Genomic DNA, 16745 nt, shown 5'->3' on the forward strand with positions numbered 1-16745 from the left:
CCAGGGGATTCCCAGAATTACAGGAAACATGGGTGAAGGAAGAACGTCAAAGTGAAGAAGTTCTTGATGGCCCGGGCCGGTTGTGGCAAGTATAGGTAAGGTTTCCTGGATGATGGGCCCGGATCTGGGAGTAGTGCCATCTGCAAGGTGGATTTCTAATTTATGGTTCTTGGTCTGGAGAGGTATGTGGAGGTCTCTTGCCAATGAAATATCCAGGAAACAGCTGCAGGCTCCGGAGTCAATGATAGCTGGCAGATTGATCTCCCCTCCTGCCACCTGCAAAGAAACAAGGAGGACCAGGTGAGTGGGGGAAGATCCAGGGATCTGAAGATGCATATGACTGGAAATAAGGGGCTTACTTGGTCTAACTGGGCAGTTACGAAGGAAGTGTCCATTGTCCCCACAGTATAGAAATAAGTTCAGTTGCCTGCAACAAAGTCTTTCCGCAGGAGTTAAGGCTGAACGGACCACCCCGATCTGCATAGGCTCCTCGGGTGACATTGGGTTGGCAGCAGTCGGTAAAGGTGCAGGAGGTGGTGGCACCTTGGGTAGCATCCAAGCAGGCTGAAAGGACTGAGCACGTTCGGACTGACATTCCCGCAAACGTCTGTCTAACTGGATGGCCAATTGAATGAGCCCCTCTAAAGTGGTGGGGGTCTCAACCCGTGCCAACTCATCCTTAAGAGTTTCCGACAGGCCTAACCGATACTGATGTTTGAGGGCGGCCTCATTCCAACCTGTGTCTGCAGACCACCTGCGGAAGTCCACGGTGTAATCTTCCACGGGGCGTCGGCCTTGCTGTAATTTATGGAGTGTAGCTTCGGCAGTGGCCGTGCGTTGTGGATCATCGTACAGCTGGGCCATTGCCTCAAAGAAGACCTCAACAGAATCCAGAGCAGGATCCTTCTGTTCCAGCAAATGGTGGGCCCAGGACTGGAGTTCATCAGACAGCAGGGAGATGATAAACCCTACTTTAACTGTCTCCAAGGAAAAAGTTCTGGGTTGCAGAGCCAAGTATAGTAAGCAGGCGTTCTTAAATGATTTAAACTTCCTGCGATCACCAGAGAAGCGTTCAGGCAGGGGTACTCTGGGTTCAGGAGGATTAGCCATCAAGGGAGGAGTAGAAGCTGATTGTCCCGAAGTTGAAGGAGCAGGGTTAGAGACTGCAATGGGTGGATCTGAAGGGGCTGCCAGAGATGGTGTAGACAGGTACTGTAGGCGACCTTCCAGTTGGAAGTAACCCTCCTGAAGATTCTTCACAGCCTGGGTTAACTCTGCAACTTGCTGGCATAAGGATTCCAGCGGGGAGGCACCTCTCTCGGCTTCTGTCATGGCTGGATGATACTGTCACATACCTGACCTGAAGCCAGAGTGTAGAGAGGGCTCCCCTTGCGGCTAGGTGCAGAACACCCCTGGAGGTGAGACAGGGACTGCTGTGCCCGAAGTAGCACGGGTTGCCGGCTGGGATGGCCAGATGGTGGCTGCAGCCAATGGGTGATAGGTCCAAGGTGGATCTGGAACACTTGACAAGTCAGGCAGGTGTGCTGCAGGAACAAAGGTAAGCTGGGTAGCCCACAGGAGACTGGAAATGCGGAGTCAATAGCCAAGCCGGGTCAGACACTGGAGAAAACAGAGGAGAGTCCAGGGACAAGCCAAAAGGTCAGGAGCCAGAGGTTTTAAGAGGAGTCGAGGTCAAGCAATCCGGGTCAACAACAGGAAATCCAAGATAAGCAGGCAAAACAAGGCACAAGGGACACGGGGAGCTGAAGATCATCCAGCAACTAGTGACTGTCATTGCTGAGCTTAAATAGGCCGTTTGGCGCCAAACGCTGTCACATCATGCGTGCACGCGTGCGCATTGGCGCACGCACGTTCTTGGTTGAGTTTGCCCGGAGTTGGCCGCGCATGCGTATTCACGCCAATGCGCGAATGCGCTGATTAGCCAAACTGTTGGAGTTTACCTGACACACGTATAGGGGGCGGAGCCTGCGCGCTTGACGCTGTCTGTCTTCCGGGTACCGCTATCACGCATAAATGCTATACAAGCAGGCACGGCTGAGTGCTTGAAGAATGTGAGTAAACACTTGTTATCTTATAATAAAGCCTGCAACTATTTAAAGCAGAGAGCACTAGATCTTCTCTTTATTGTATCTTTGCCACATGTCCCTGTGTTCTCCGGAGGTGAGAGGCTGGAGAGATATCCCCCTGGGGTCCCTTGTTTGCATACAGGCTAATGCTGGCCCGTTTAGGTCCCATGTTGAGGTGAGAGGCTAATCTTCCTGGTGGAGGGATTTGACACATTGGTGCTTGATAGCAATTCTCACGGGATCACGGTTCCTTTACTATGGACACTTGAGCACAGCATTATTTGGACTGTTTATATGGACACCCAGCAATAATAATTTTGTGTATATCTGGCGCAACACTTTTTTGTTTTTTGATTTTTTCCATAATGTATTATCCTTATCAATGTCGTTGGTTGTTTACATCAGTGTAAAAAAAAGTTAATTTTTTTGGATGTCCAATCAAGTACTTAGACCAGAGACATTGTGACTCCATGGGATTTATTAACTAAAGGCAAATAGGCTGTTCACTTTTATACAAGGAAAATAAAACATATTTTGCTTGCACACAGTTGGATGATGGAAATAAGCAAAGCTTAACCTCATTCACTAAGCTAAGGGAAAATCTCTTACAAAGCGAACAGCCTATTTACCTTTAGTAATTCAACCCCCAAGTGTGCATATGAAGTTACATGCAGTACTTTCACAGTTGATGTGATTAGATGATTTGTTTGAGATAAATTGCCTTTTCAGCAACGATATAAAAATGTAAAATGTTGAATAAATAGGTCTGTCTTTTTTTCTTATTACACATTAGATCATCCACTCAAAATTAAAAGTTACTTATTCATTTCATTTGGGTTCACAAACTTTTTTTTTTTCTTACCTCTGTATGTACCATGAGAAAACCAAGGAAAGCAGTAATAACAGTTCACTAACTATAGAGTAAATATCAGAGGCAGGCAGCTAAGGAATAACATAAAACAGCTAGAGGTAAATGCATAAAACAACATTTTATTATACATACATTAATATTTATTGAATCTTTAGTTCATAAAATGCACGAATAGATTATACATATATGGGCAAAATATATATAAAACATATTTAAAAAAGGTACCTCTTTATAGCAAATGACAATGTTATGCCTTATTTATTTTAAATTATAATGGTATTACAGAGGAAGTAATAGAGAAATGACCTGGCCAATCTATCAACAACACATCCCAAAAGTAAGGAAAAACAAAAAACACATATGAAACAGTGTGACTTTCAAGGTGTTGACTACCCCCTTCAGTGAACTCAAACTAGACAAATTTTATCATAAAAATTACTTCATAAGACCATAAACTTTAAAATCACGTCCATACAAACACAGTATACATCATAAATGACTAATGGTAACACCACTGTCAAAATAGGGCCCCCCCCCCCCTGTACTCCAGAACTGCTGGTATACAGTAGCAGGATACAATAGGGACAGAAAGCTGCTTTCCGTCCCTATTGTATTCCTGCTACTGTATATCAGCAGTTCTGGAGTACAAGGGGGAAACCCCCTATTTTGAGAGTGGTGTTACCATTAGTCATTTATGATGTATACTGTGTTTGTATGAACGTGATTATGAAGTTTATGGTCTATGACCAATATTCCTTTTAGATTTGTTATGTCTAATAAAGTAATTTTTTATGATAAAATTTGTCTAGTTTGAGTTCACTGAAGGGGGTAGTCAACACCTTAAAAGTCCCGCTGTTTCATATGGTTTTTTTTATGTTATTACAGAGGAAGGTACATTTCCTTTTGCTAATAACATTCCAGAAAAATGTTGTGATAGTATTTGATGTAGAATGGTTACTGTATAGAAACGTAACATTTTTTATTAACAATATAGGTCCATAAACAATAAAGCTTAGGGTCAGCATCAATTAAGATGAAAAAAGTTGATTTGCTCCTTACCCAAGTTGTTCGAAAACAAGGGATACATACAGTACAAGGATAAGAATAAGAACATTTTAATTTTAGGCTCCCTCTACCTGACAGGCAATAGTCAGAGCTTTGCTTTATGGCATTGAAAAACTGGAATTGTTGGAAGCTCTATGAATTCTTGTGCCTATGTTGGAAGCAAGGACATCATGGCACCAAGAATGACAGGGACACAGAAAGGAAAAAAAGCAGATTCACTGGGTTAGTACAGCTGATAAATTACATATAAGCTACAGTCCCACTATACTGGGAAAATCTGTTCAATTAGCAACAATACTTTAAGATCAAAAATAAAGTGTATTTGTCCAGCTAAAGCTATTTTTCAGTTTTGGATAGAATGAGGTCGGATCACAGATGGAGTAAGGGAAGGCAAAAGTCCCTGCTAGATATTGGTTTTCCATTTGTGCTACACTTTAAATTTATTTGTACACTTGGTCACTATAATGATTATGCTGACATTGGTCGGTTGGTAAAAATACAGAAAATAGCTTTATCATATATAACATCAGTGACTGAGAAGATTTTAAGCAGACAACAGAGATCAGTTTACTGGAGCTTTAAGAACCTAATAACAATAATTTTTTTTTAACTCATTCCAGAAACTAACCAGTGTTAAACCAAATACATTATCTGAAGATTGTCATAAAAAAGTAAACCTAAAATTATCAGACCAAACAAAACAGTCTAGCAAGTTTATGTTTGGCACATGAAAGATACAAAGCTTGTACAATATTGAATATATGACACAGACAAGTCAGAAAAACTCTTGAACATTACAAAAATATTTTCTCTTCAATATTCAAATTATTTTCGGTCATTGTGCAATAAAAAACATTATCAAAAACAAATACAAGTCTTGACAATTTTGATAAATAATATCTTTACTTGGCTATACATGCATTACATGTAAAAAGTGTTTTCCCTTAGTATGCTGGTCCATTTCCCTTCACAATTTGCTTCTAGTGTTTAGTTTTGCGGTTTGCTTTTGTTAAAGAATTTCCGTGCGTCAACATCACTTAGTGACACTGAACAACGGGATGGATGCTCTCTTCTGTATTCAATGCTTTCTTGAATTGCCTCCTTTATTACCTACAAAAAAAGACAGAATAAACAAATGACCCGTATACATTTTAATTGCAGCATTTGCCATAAATTTTTCATTTCACTTAATTAAATCCACAAGTATGTGTCTTAGAAGTCTGGACTGTTACATCACCCCATTGCACGAGATACCAAGGAAAAGGTTTAATTTTACAGTCTATACTGACAGAGTAGGCAAATTACAGTAGCCACAAGCCACAACACAACATAACATGACACTTTGTGGTCTTCTGGTCGGTATAATTATGTATACCTAAAATGTATATGCTAAAAGTCATATTAAAGGATTTTTTTGTGACTTAAAATAAAAAAAAGATGTTATACTTACCTGATATTGAACAGAGCAATCCCTTATTTTCTCCTTTGGCAGTCCCCCACTGGCACTCAGCAGTCATTTGATCGCTCAGTTCTCAGGCTTAGAGCTGACATGGATCAACTGCAGCATCACACCAATGCTGCAGTATAGAGGTAAGTATAGAGGTTTTTTATTTTGTTTTTTTTTTAAATGAATCCATGAAAATGATGTCCCGTATAAATTTAAATGTATATATTTGCTGGACTTTGATGTTACTATATTCTCAACGCCCGCCCTGCATGTGCACAATTAATGCATAATTTGGCTACTTCTTCAAAATGGGGACATAGAAGAAAATGCAATGCAATGCAATCACTTAGAATTAATTGATGCAAAAGTCTATTCCTAAAGATACTCAGATCAGTGCCACAACACCTTTCATTCTCTTCCAATGTTAATCACTAACAAAAGAGACATTGATTATACATATATCTGTGGTAATCGAAATACAGCTGCAAGTAACATTCTGTATATAGCTTTGTCTGAATTGCATGAGTAAAATGAAGGGGCAGTAGCAATGACAGCTACTTGTCATTCCTGGTTGTAGCAGCCATCCTAGAATGCTTTAATTAATGAGCATACACAGAGGAATACTTCAATGGATAGTAATAATGAAGCAAATTAATATTTTTCATTTACAACATGATTGTGCTGCTCACATCTTGTCAATGGGATTCCTTAATGAGTAATTACAAATTGGGTTGGCTGTATTTAATGAGTTTATGTAAAAGGGCCAAATTTCAAGTTAAAAAGAAGGTGATACAATGTTAAATTTAAAGAAGATGAATTACAATCTAATTTAAGGGGAAGGGGGGGGGGAGAGGGGTTTTATGACTCTTTACGCACCTCAATATCAGCATGTTACACCCCTTCATTCATTATCAGGCTGTCATAGTTTACCTGACAATTACTAAGGTACGCAACACTGTACCCAAAATACATTTTTATACTTTTAGGCTCCTTTTACACAGGCTGACTGATAAGGTACGCCGCTCAGTTTTTAGGCGGACCTGATTGGACCATCCATTGCCCTCTTTGGAGTGCCCAATTTTGGAAACATCTGATCCTATTCTGTCTGCTAAAAGCAGACAAAGGGGGAATCCGTTCCCCATCCATCTGGTGGATCAGATGACAGTCAGATGTAAACGGACAGGTAGTCAGTTTACATGCGGCTGCCCAAAGAGGAAAGCGGCTGTGTCTGTGTCCACTCTACATAAGCGGAGCAGACACTGACATGTCAACCGCCTGCTCAGCAGGGATCAGCGAAGCAGGCGGACCCGCTGGCAGAGAGTGTCAGTGTGAAAGGGGCCTTATGTAATCTTATATCATTTTTTTTAATCTTAGTTTCTGTTCTAGAACTTAATAATTAATCATTCTTCATAAATTTTGGCCAAAATGTATTCTGCTACATTTATTATGTGTGAAAGACATATTGTCTTTGGAATAAATTTTCCAGCGTATAAGACGACTGGGCGTATAAGACGATCCTTCTAATTTTCAAGTTAAAACATAGGTTTTGGGCTATACTCGCTGTATAAAACTACCCCACTTCCGAAGCAAGGCAACACCATTGAAAAACATCAGATTTCTCATAGATCTCCAAGGTACCCCAAGTACTGTAATACATGTAATCTCTCATATTATCTCCAAGGTACCCTAAGTATAAGTATTACCAGTAGATGTAATCTCTTGAGAGATTACATCTACCGGTAATACTTATACTTAGGGTACCTTGGAGATACTATACTCTGCGTATAAGACGACTCCCCATTTTTAGAGGATTTTTTTGAGGTTCAAAAGTAGTCTTATACGCCAGAAAATACAGTATTTTAAATCAATGAACCCTGATGTGCTGACTGCATATTGTATTTCATGAGACCCTAAAATGCCAGGACAGTACAAACACCCCAAAAGGATGGATAGTAGATACTCCACGGTATTTGCTAAGAGGCATGGAGGGTATTTCAAATATCTTATTTTTTCTCACATTTTGTTTTTCATAAAAAGAAGAAAGTAAAATACATTGGATTGTTTTCACAACAAAACTTAGTTTGAAAGCAGGCAAACTCACAGAGACACAGAATCATAACAGTCATAAATAAATAATACATATAATACACCCTGTAAATCTAAAAAGTACTGCACTTATACTGTTACCTGTACATTAAACATGTAAATAAAAATTGCTTTAAAGTGGTACTTTAGTCAGAAAATTAAATCCTGCTAGATCACTTCACTTCAGGCTGGCCTCTTTTGTAGGTATAGCTATGGAAAACTTAAAAAAATAAGGGCCTATACTGTTTAAAATCCAGTAATACACTGTCCCACCCTGCTCTACACAGGTGCTCTTTATTTTTAGGCAATGTGCTGAATTTGTAGCGGCTGATCTGCTGCCAGCCTAAAGATTTACTGCTGTTCAGGGGCTCTGAGCTTCAGCAAAATGGCAGCCTCCAGCAAGAAGAAACAGGAACAATGATGGAGGCAATTTACAGCACACAGTAATTTTGGTAGCATAACTATACTTGTGGAATGCATGTTTGCTGCTACAGAACATTATTTTTAATGTTGTAATTGGGAAAGGTCCACTTTAACAGCTTGTCTACAGCTCAGGGGAAAGGCTGTTCTCCAACTTATTAGTCCACGTCCTAAATAGCTCTAAGCATGGTCGCTTAGCTGAATCACCGATCTCTCTCTGACTGTTCAATCCATCCCCCACAGAGTTATTAAACACATATAGGAAAAACATTTAACCCCTTGATCACCCCCAGTGTTAACCCCTTCCCTGACAGTGTCATTTATTTAGTAACAGTGCATATTATTTAGCACTGATCACTGTATTAATGACACTGGTCCCCAAAAAGTGTCACTTAGTGTCAGATTTGTCTGCCGCAATCCTGATGAACATCATTGATTTCCACCATTATTTTTTTAAATTTTTATTTACATTTTTTTATTGGGAATGTTTTATAGCAGAAAGTAGAAAATATTAGTGTTTTTTCAAAATTGACGCTTATTTTGTTTATAGCGCAAAAACTAAAAACCACAGAGGTGATCAAATACCACCAAATAAAAGCTCTATTTGTGGGAAAAAAAGGACATCAATTTTATTTAGGTACGGCATTGCGCGACCACGCAATTGTCAGTTAAATCAACGCAGTGCCGAATCTCAAAAAATGGCCTGGTCATTAACCTCCCTGGCGGTATGATTATGTCAGGAATTATGTACCAAAAGCGGTACAATTTTTTGCATGGAAATTTGGCATTATGTATTATAGGCCTACAATTCTTAGTAATTACTGACTTAAACCTGACCAAAACAAGACTCTAGTAGACATCCCAGATGTGATAAATTTGAAACACAAACGCATGAATTATAATCTAATCAATAATATAATTTTATTATATAATATATAGATTATATTATATAATAAAATTATATTATTGATTAGATAATAATTCATGCGTTATATATATATATATATATATATATATATATATATATATATATATATATATAATATATATATATATATATATATATATTTGTATATATATATATATATATATATATATGTGTGTGTATATATATATATATATATATATATGTATATATATATATATATATATATATATATATATACACATATATATATATGTGTATATAGGTATATATATATATATATAAATATATATGTAATTATGTAATATAAATGTGTTATGTGTTTGTGTTTTGTGCAACGTTTGAATTTCCCTCCCAGTTCTGCTCCCATGCAGCATTGCTGCTGCAGGGAATGGAACTAGGAAGTCATCAGACCGACGGACGAGCGGCGGGGATCTCGGCTGGCGATCACAGCAATGGGAGATCATCGCTGGATCGCCAGGAGAAGGTAAGAGACAGCGCTGCGCGCTCTGCACATCTACCCTGAGCGTGACTCGGGGATACCGATCCTAGCCTAAAAAATCCACCCCGAGTCACGCTCGGGGATACCGCCAGGGAGGTTAAGAGGGTAAAACCTTCCGGGGCTGAAGTGGTTAATAAAGCTTTTAAATGAATAAAAAGAAAGGGGTGCTGCTATAGCCCCCCTTTCTTTATGGGATGGTGGCAGGGGAATAAAAAACCTAAGGGTTATCAATAGGTTTTCCCTTTAGGTGGCCAGGGTCAGTGAACTTTTGACCTGAGTCAGGCTGAGGTAGATAACAGGAGTATTATTTTAATGTATAATTTTTTCCCGCCTGCTTTTCAGGGCTATCACTGGGCAGATTTAGAGTGTGGAGCTCCGCTCCCGCCCAAATATTCCCGCTCCTGGTCAGTATTTCCAGCTCAAGCTGGTTCCAGAAAGGGGCTATTTAAGAAGCGACCGCGGGACTCCGGGTCACTTCGTTCCTGTCAGGACCTCAGATCTTTTCAGCGTTCCCCCCCCCCTCCCCTTTTATTTGTCGCGGCCTAGTTATTATTATTGGCTAATGCTGTCGCCTTAGTCGGGATACTTTGGTGGACGAATGTTATTTATTGGTAAAGTCTATGTGATGTTGGATAATGTGGGAAAAAAGTTCTAGTGATGTTTTGTCAACCTGAGCTGTCTGGCTAGGTTGTTGTTGATGTAAGTCTACTCTGAAATGTAAACACAGTTTTAAAATATTTATTTATGTAAAGTCAATAATAAAACAGCCGCGGCCTTTTTAAATGCAAGCCAACTGGTGTGGTCTATTTATTTAAAAAAAAAAAATGGTATAGTGTTTTACATGTTTATGTATGTCTATATAGTTAAATTATAAAGTTGGTTTAAAAAATTATTCAGGATAAAACATCCTGCCTACCATTCCCATAGCACTATGGAGATGCCTTTTTGTTTCATTTGGTGAAATAAAGGTAATAAAGAATGATCGATCCCAGGAGCGGAAAGGAGAAGAGTATTTTAATGAGAGCAGCCAGCAAAGAGTGTAAAGCCCTGACAGTCTATGGTGAAGAGTGATCTATCTCAGGAGGAGAGAAGGAGATCCACCCATTGTGAACAACAAGATAGTGAAAAGCCTTGAATATTTATTGTGAGGTGAGCAGGTATTTCACCAGGTGGTGGGATTGCACTTTGATTTAACAATAAGTAGAGTGAAGAGTACGGTGGTTCTTTATGATTGAAAGATTATTTGCTTTGTTTTTATGTTGCATTTTGAATAGATATGTACATAGTTTTTGTAATCATTTGGGTCCTTTTACACGATCCGCCTTGCGATGAGCTCTGTTCTCTGCTCAGCGGGGATCGATCTGCCGATCTCCGCTGAGCAGACAGATGACAGCTCCGTCTCTGCACTGTGTGCGGAGAGGGAGGTGTCAGAGCCCTGCTGCTCTCTATGGGGAAAAAAATAGGGTTTCCATCCGACCGGATTTCACAGACAGGATCAGATGCGGATGGCAGCGGGTGTCAGCAGACATGTCTCTGCTGACATCCGCTGCCCCATAGAGATGCATTGAGGATCTGATCAGATCTGCCTAAAAAAACCTGACAGGCGGATCTGATCGGAACGTTCGTGTGAAAGGAGCCTCACTATTGCAGATTTGGTTATGGTCAGTAGCGCTGCAGTGTATTTAGAATTATTTTTAGACATTTGTATCTGGTTATTTTTTTAAGATACACAGTATACGGTATAGCAATAACAGTATGCTTCAATACAATGAATGCAATTCAGTTTTTACTAAGTCATTGTATTTAGATTAGGAATGTCGTTTTTGATTCTCACACAATTTGTAGCATAACAGTTATTTGTTTTAAGATAGAGTGATTCATTCTAAAATCAACTGTTATATCCTGACAGGTTAATTATTTCTCAATAATTTATGTCAGCTGTACAAACTGTATTTTACTATAAATAAATCATATTCATGAAAAAAACGTTTCTTTTCTATTAGCATTAAAAGTATTTCAGTACGTTCAAACATTTCGCAAGTCTCTATTTACATTTTGTGGGTCACTGTACAATGCCTGTTAAATGTTAAAAATCAGAAAAGGTAAATGAGTCAAACAGTACAAAGAATGGAAACCACATATAAGCATTGCTATGAGCCTTTATCTTTGAAAAGATAAAGCAGCTGAAAATTTCAAAGAGCGTTCAGAATCAGAATCATTCCTCCATCATCTTTAGTTGTTTTAAGATGAGCTATGAATCAGCATTACAGCGCATTTCCAGACATTCTGTCATTACTTTTGATAAGGCTTAATGTAAGTCCTACTAGGCTGACGTTTGGTAACTCGAACCTTCAGCTCCCTCCACAAATTTTCTATGGGATTAGGTCTGGAGACTGGCTTGACCACTCCAAGACCTTTATGTACTTCTTCTTGAGCCACTCCTTTGTTTCCTTGGCCATGTGTTTTGGGCCATTGTCATGCTGGAATACCCATCCACAACCCCTTTTTTAATGCCCTGGCTGAGGGAAGGAGGTTCTCACTCAAGATTTGACAGTATGTGGCCCCGTCCATCGTCCGTTTGATGCAGTGAAGTTGTCCTGTCCCCTTAGCAGAAAAATACCCCCAAAGCATAACGCTTCCACCCCCATGTTTGACAGTGGGGATGGTGTTCTTGGGGTCATAGGCAGCATTCCTCCTCCAAACATGATGAGTTGAGTTGATGCCACAACACTTTCACCTAGTTTTCCCCTGAATCATTCAGATGTTCATTACCAAACTTTAGACAGCCTATACATGTGCTTCCTTGATCAGGGGGACCTTGCAGACGCTGCAGGATTTCAGCCCTTCACAGCATAGTATGTTACCAATTATTTTCTTGGTGATTATGGTCCCAGTTGTATTGGGATCATTGACAAGATTCTCCTCTGTAGTTCTGGGCTGATTTCTCACCGTTCTCATGATCATTGAAACTCCAGAAGGCGAGATCTTTCATGGAGCACCAGACCGAGGGAGATTGACAGTTATTTGGTGTTTCTTCCATTTGAGAATATTCATACCAGCTGTGGTCACCTTCTCACCAAGCTGCTTGCCAATGTTCTTGTAGCCCATTCCAGCCTGGTGTAGGTCTACAAGCTTGTCCCTGTGCTGCAGTGTTCATGTGCCAACAAATAACATGCTTACAGGGGAAGAGAACAGGATGACAGAGAGATAAGCCCAGCAGTCTGCTACTCATCCTTCACTGTCCATTCACAGACTGAGGACAGGGTCGTGTTCTTATTGCATCACTTCACTGCAGTGAAGAAAGTTTGGACCTCCAGGCTGGCTGTACTGTCTAGTTAGATTGTATACATTTCAGAAATGAAATGATCAAACACCAAATTCTTTGACAGGTAAAACAACTCATGTATATATTTAATTTATGTGTTTAGCTGTTTTCTTAGCATTTACCTTTTAAATAAAAGGTTTAATTTAAAATAAAGGCTAAAAAGGCATAATAAAATAAATGATACATTTTGTTAAGCTTTGAATTCTGTATCCATATTGCAGTAAATATATAATGTAGCTTCTCTACAACCCAACAGGTACATACATGTATGTTGTTGAGTGTGTTGAACTCCATGAGGTCATGCAATCTTTTGAATGCTTCATTTGGATACTGAAAATTAAATGTTGAAAATGGACTTTCAGGATCATCAAAAATGTCAAAGTCTGCAAAATCCTTTTCTTCTGTAGTCTCTCTGGGAACACCTAAATAATAATAACATAACACAGATTACCAAATCAGTAGAAAACAGCACAAAATTAATGCAGTTGTGAAAAGTAACTGAATATTTGTTTTATAAAAAAATATTTAATCTGAAGTTGTAAATTAGCTATGAAGTATAGACAGTATGCGGTTTATAAAGAGGGGACACTGTCAGAGAGGGCAGAAAGACACTGCCATGTGCTGCCATCCACCATGACCTTTACTCTCAAAATGGAGCCTTTTCTAGCACTATGTAGACAATCACCTCAGTTTCCCTATAGTAAATTAGAATTAAGGTGCCTTTTCAGTAGGCAATTAAATGGTTTGTGTGTGCAATTGGTGGCGTGGACACGGGATGTTTTGTAGTTATTAGAGTAGGTGAGGCAACTCATTTACTGACCATATAATATGGACCAGGAACAGGGAAGTTCAAATGCATATGTATACAATATTTCCTGCTTCATCAAAGCAGCTTCTTGTGTCCCATCTTAAGTTTACTCACTAGGCTATGAACATGCACCATCACTTATGCTAATGTCTACTGAGCAGGAAGGTGATTCAGGTAGTCAAGCTAAACCAGAAAGTGATACAGTGGCTCACCTAGTTGTGCTGTGTGGCAAAGATGTGCCAATCACAAGAGTAGCTAAATAGATTACAAAGCCTTTGGCAGGTAAAACAGTGACAATAAAAAGATCTGTAATATTAAATACATTTTATATACCTGACCCTAATTAGGGAAAGCTCTAATTTCAAAAAAGTAGACCCCAACAATTTATACAACTATGGGACTCATGGTTGTTGGTCCCAAGCAGAGGTGTAACTAGTACCTTCAGGGCTCTGGTGCAAGAAACCACAAAGGGCCCCCTGACCCCCCTCCCATTGGTCCTGGGGCCCTTTCCATCAGTCCCAGGGCCCTTCCCTTTGGGCCTGATCCTGGGGCCCTTGATTACAGTCCCCAGTGGGACCCTTTCACATGTTCTGCCGTGGGCCCCCTTCCTGCTGTCTTGCCCCCCCCATGGTGGCGGAAAGCAAGAGATATGTTACTAGCACACCAGGGAACTCCATATAAAGGTCCAATATAGTGGCTGAACTACCAGGGTTGAAAAGGTCACACTTGCGACCAAGCCCTGGTGCTCCATCACTGTGGGGTTTCCCAACTTCCTCTTGCTGTCCTGTCCCTGCTATTAACAGTGCTGGTCCAGCCTCTCTGTCTCAATGGCAGCGGCAATGCATTAGGATCCAGTGCCGATTACATCATGGAGCTGATGGGCGTATGTGCGGGAGCGCCGGCACTATTGGTTGTAGATGGCTGAACTCTCTGCCGGTGGCCTAGCAGCGGTAATGCTGCATAGCCTTATATGTCAACATGCCGATCGGGATGCAATCTGGGTGATGCTCCCGATCAGATCTAATATGTGGACATAAACACCGTATTTATTACAATCCAAAGTAAAATCACATACAGTATAAATCAACAATATGTCCAGCAGCCGTGTGTGCTCCATGCCAATAAGATAGGGTCTCTGATCAATAAAACCACTATCAGATTAATTATTAGATCCGATCAAGGTCAGCTCCATAATGTAACCAGCACTGGGTCCTAATATGCTGCCAACCAGGGTTCCCAATAGCAGGGGCAGGACAGAAAGAGGAGGCTGGAAACTGCTGCGGTGGCAGAATGCTAGGACCCAGTCGCAAGTGTGACCCTAGTAGTTCGGTCACTGTCTCAGTGGGAGGATTCCCCGATCCGCCTTGAATGTATAATTGGGGGAATTGGATCATATTTTTTTTCCTTAACCCAATGGTTGAATGAGAAAAAAAGTGATCAATGTATGGGCTGCCTAAATGCTAACTGAAGTGAGCAAGTATGAGAAGCTCTTGAAAGAACGGGGAGGGGGGGGGCAAATGGGGGAGAGAAGTATCTGCTTAGTGTTCACTCACCAAAGGGCTAAACCTGTTATCTGATGGCTCAGGCAGCGGCATTATTCATATTTCCCACCTGCACATCTCCCTTCTGTCAGATACAGCTGCACGTCCGGATAGGAGAGTGGGCGGTCAGGGCAAACATAGGAGGAACAACGGTGGGAAGAGGAGGTGGAGCAGGTTGTATCCCTCTCTCCTTTCCTGCCTGTAAGGGGAAAGGGGAGTATGCTTGCTGGGCTATGCGAGAGTGCTCCGCTGCAGCCACCATCTCTACATTTACAGACTGATTCTCCTGTAATGCAGAAAGGAGAAATCAGACTGTTTTTTCAAACTGTTCCCAAGTAATGGACAGTTCACAACACTGCCTGGGGCCTACCTACAGTGGAGGAACACCAGAGCCCAGTCGCAAGTGCGACCCTGGCAGTTCTGTCAGTGGTCCCAAGCAGTGACGTAGCGTTGGGGGTGCAGGGGGGGCCGGCCGCACCGGGCGCAACATCTGGGGGGGGGGTGCATCCTCAGTGTCACTCTGTCTGTCTGACTCCGACATACACAGTTCACACACTGTCTCCATCTTTAGGCTGGGAGATGTCCAGCGCGGCCGCCCTATGGCTGAAAATGGCGGGTCGGGCGGGGCTGGACTGTGCCTCACCTGTGCATTGGTGTAGGTGGGGTGGCGTTGAAAGCCAAGCCCCGCCTATGCCGCCTCTCTTCACTGGTCAGTCAGTTTAGCAGCGAGTGAGTCAGCAGTCTGGCGCTGTTACAGATTTTTTTTTTTTAAATCACCTGATTAGAGCCAGAGGCTCTAATAGGCTTCAAAAAAGGTTGGACCCAGGGCGCAGAGCAGTGCGCCCCAAGCCCACCCATTGTGTGACAATAGTGAATGAAAATTCGCTATTGTCACACGGATCCTCCTCCTGGTGAATCAGGAAGCGGGTCCGAGACGTCACCTCACTGTATCTCTGACCTGTACACTGTGGTTTCTACAATAAACAAGGTTTTAAGAACAGTAACAGTTGTGCAGATCACTTTTGTGGACTGATAAATATATTGTCTTATCAATTTGTTTTGTCACTTTAGTATGGTGCCTTAATTAGCCATTAGTGCGATGGCAGAAATCGCATGTGCTTCGCAGTAGTTGTGCAGAGGTACAAAGTAACCAGATGCCAAGAAACTTGGTCTTGGATGTGGGGGCTTAGACTGCTCAGAAACCTTCCCCATGGTCCCCAGCTTTGAAGTCCTACCCTGTTCAGAAAATTACCTTGTGGTCTTCAGCTGTGGGGGCTTAGACTGTCCAACATTTACGTGTTCTTATGGAGAAGATTGTCCTCTAATTGCTATGTAATAAATAGAAAGTAAACTTCCCTCTAATGTTTTTACCTATAGGTAAGCCTCTAATAAGTCTTACCTATAGGTACCCATAGGTACTGTAAATAGCTCCATTACTCCCAGCCCAGGAGTATTATTATATGTCACTATTTAGGTGGATTATCACATTTAGGACTTTTTTGATGGACTTTTTTATTGTGTTACATATGACATGCTCACACTACGATGGAGCAATGCAGTGTGGAAAAATGCAGCGAGCAATGTAGTGTGAAAAAATGCAGCAGGTCTCTAAAATGCAAGGCATGGCCTTCCATTGCCCATACACAACAGACACCAGTCGGCATAGAAA

General features: G+C 41.0%; 1 protein-coding gene across 2 annotated transcripts in view; it reads right to left on the reverse strand.

Moving 5' to 3' along the window:
* Positions 1 to 4768: 4768 nt before the first annotated feature.
* The window catches only part of PLA2G4A (phospholipase A2 group IVA), a 201629-nt gene continuing 189652 nt past the window's right edge, over positions 4769 to 16745 (reverse strand). For both annotated transcript variants that reach the window (XM_082264962.1, XM_082264963.1), the window contains exons 18-19: positions 12992 to 13149; positions 4769 to 5133 (exon numbers count right to left, since the gene is read on the reverse strand). In XM_082264962.1, coding sequence (XP_082121088.1) covers positions 5011 to 5133; positions 12992 to 13149 — 281 coding nt within the window. In that variant the 3' untranslated portion in view covers positions 4769 to 5010. The remainder of the gene's footprint in view (positions 5134 to 12991; positions 13150 to 16745) is intronic.

Source organism: Pelophylax lessonae (genome assembly GCF_965119305.1).
Source record: "Pelophylax lessonae genome assembly, chromosome: 8".
Classification (NCBI taxonomy): Eukaryota; Metazoa; Chordata; class Amphibia; order Anura; family Ranidae; genus Pelophylax; species Pelophylax lessonae.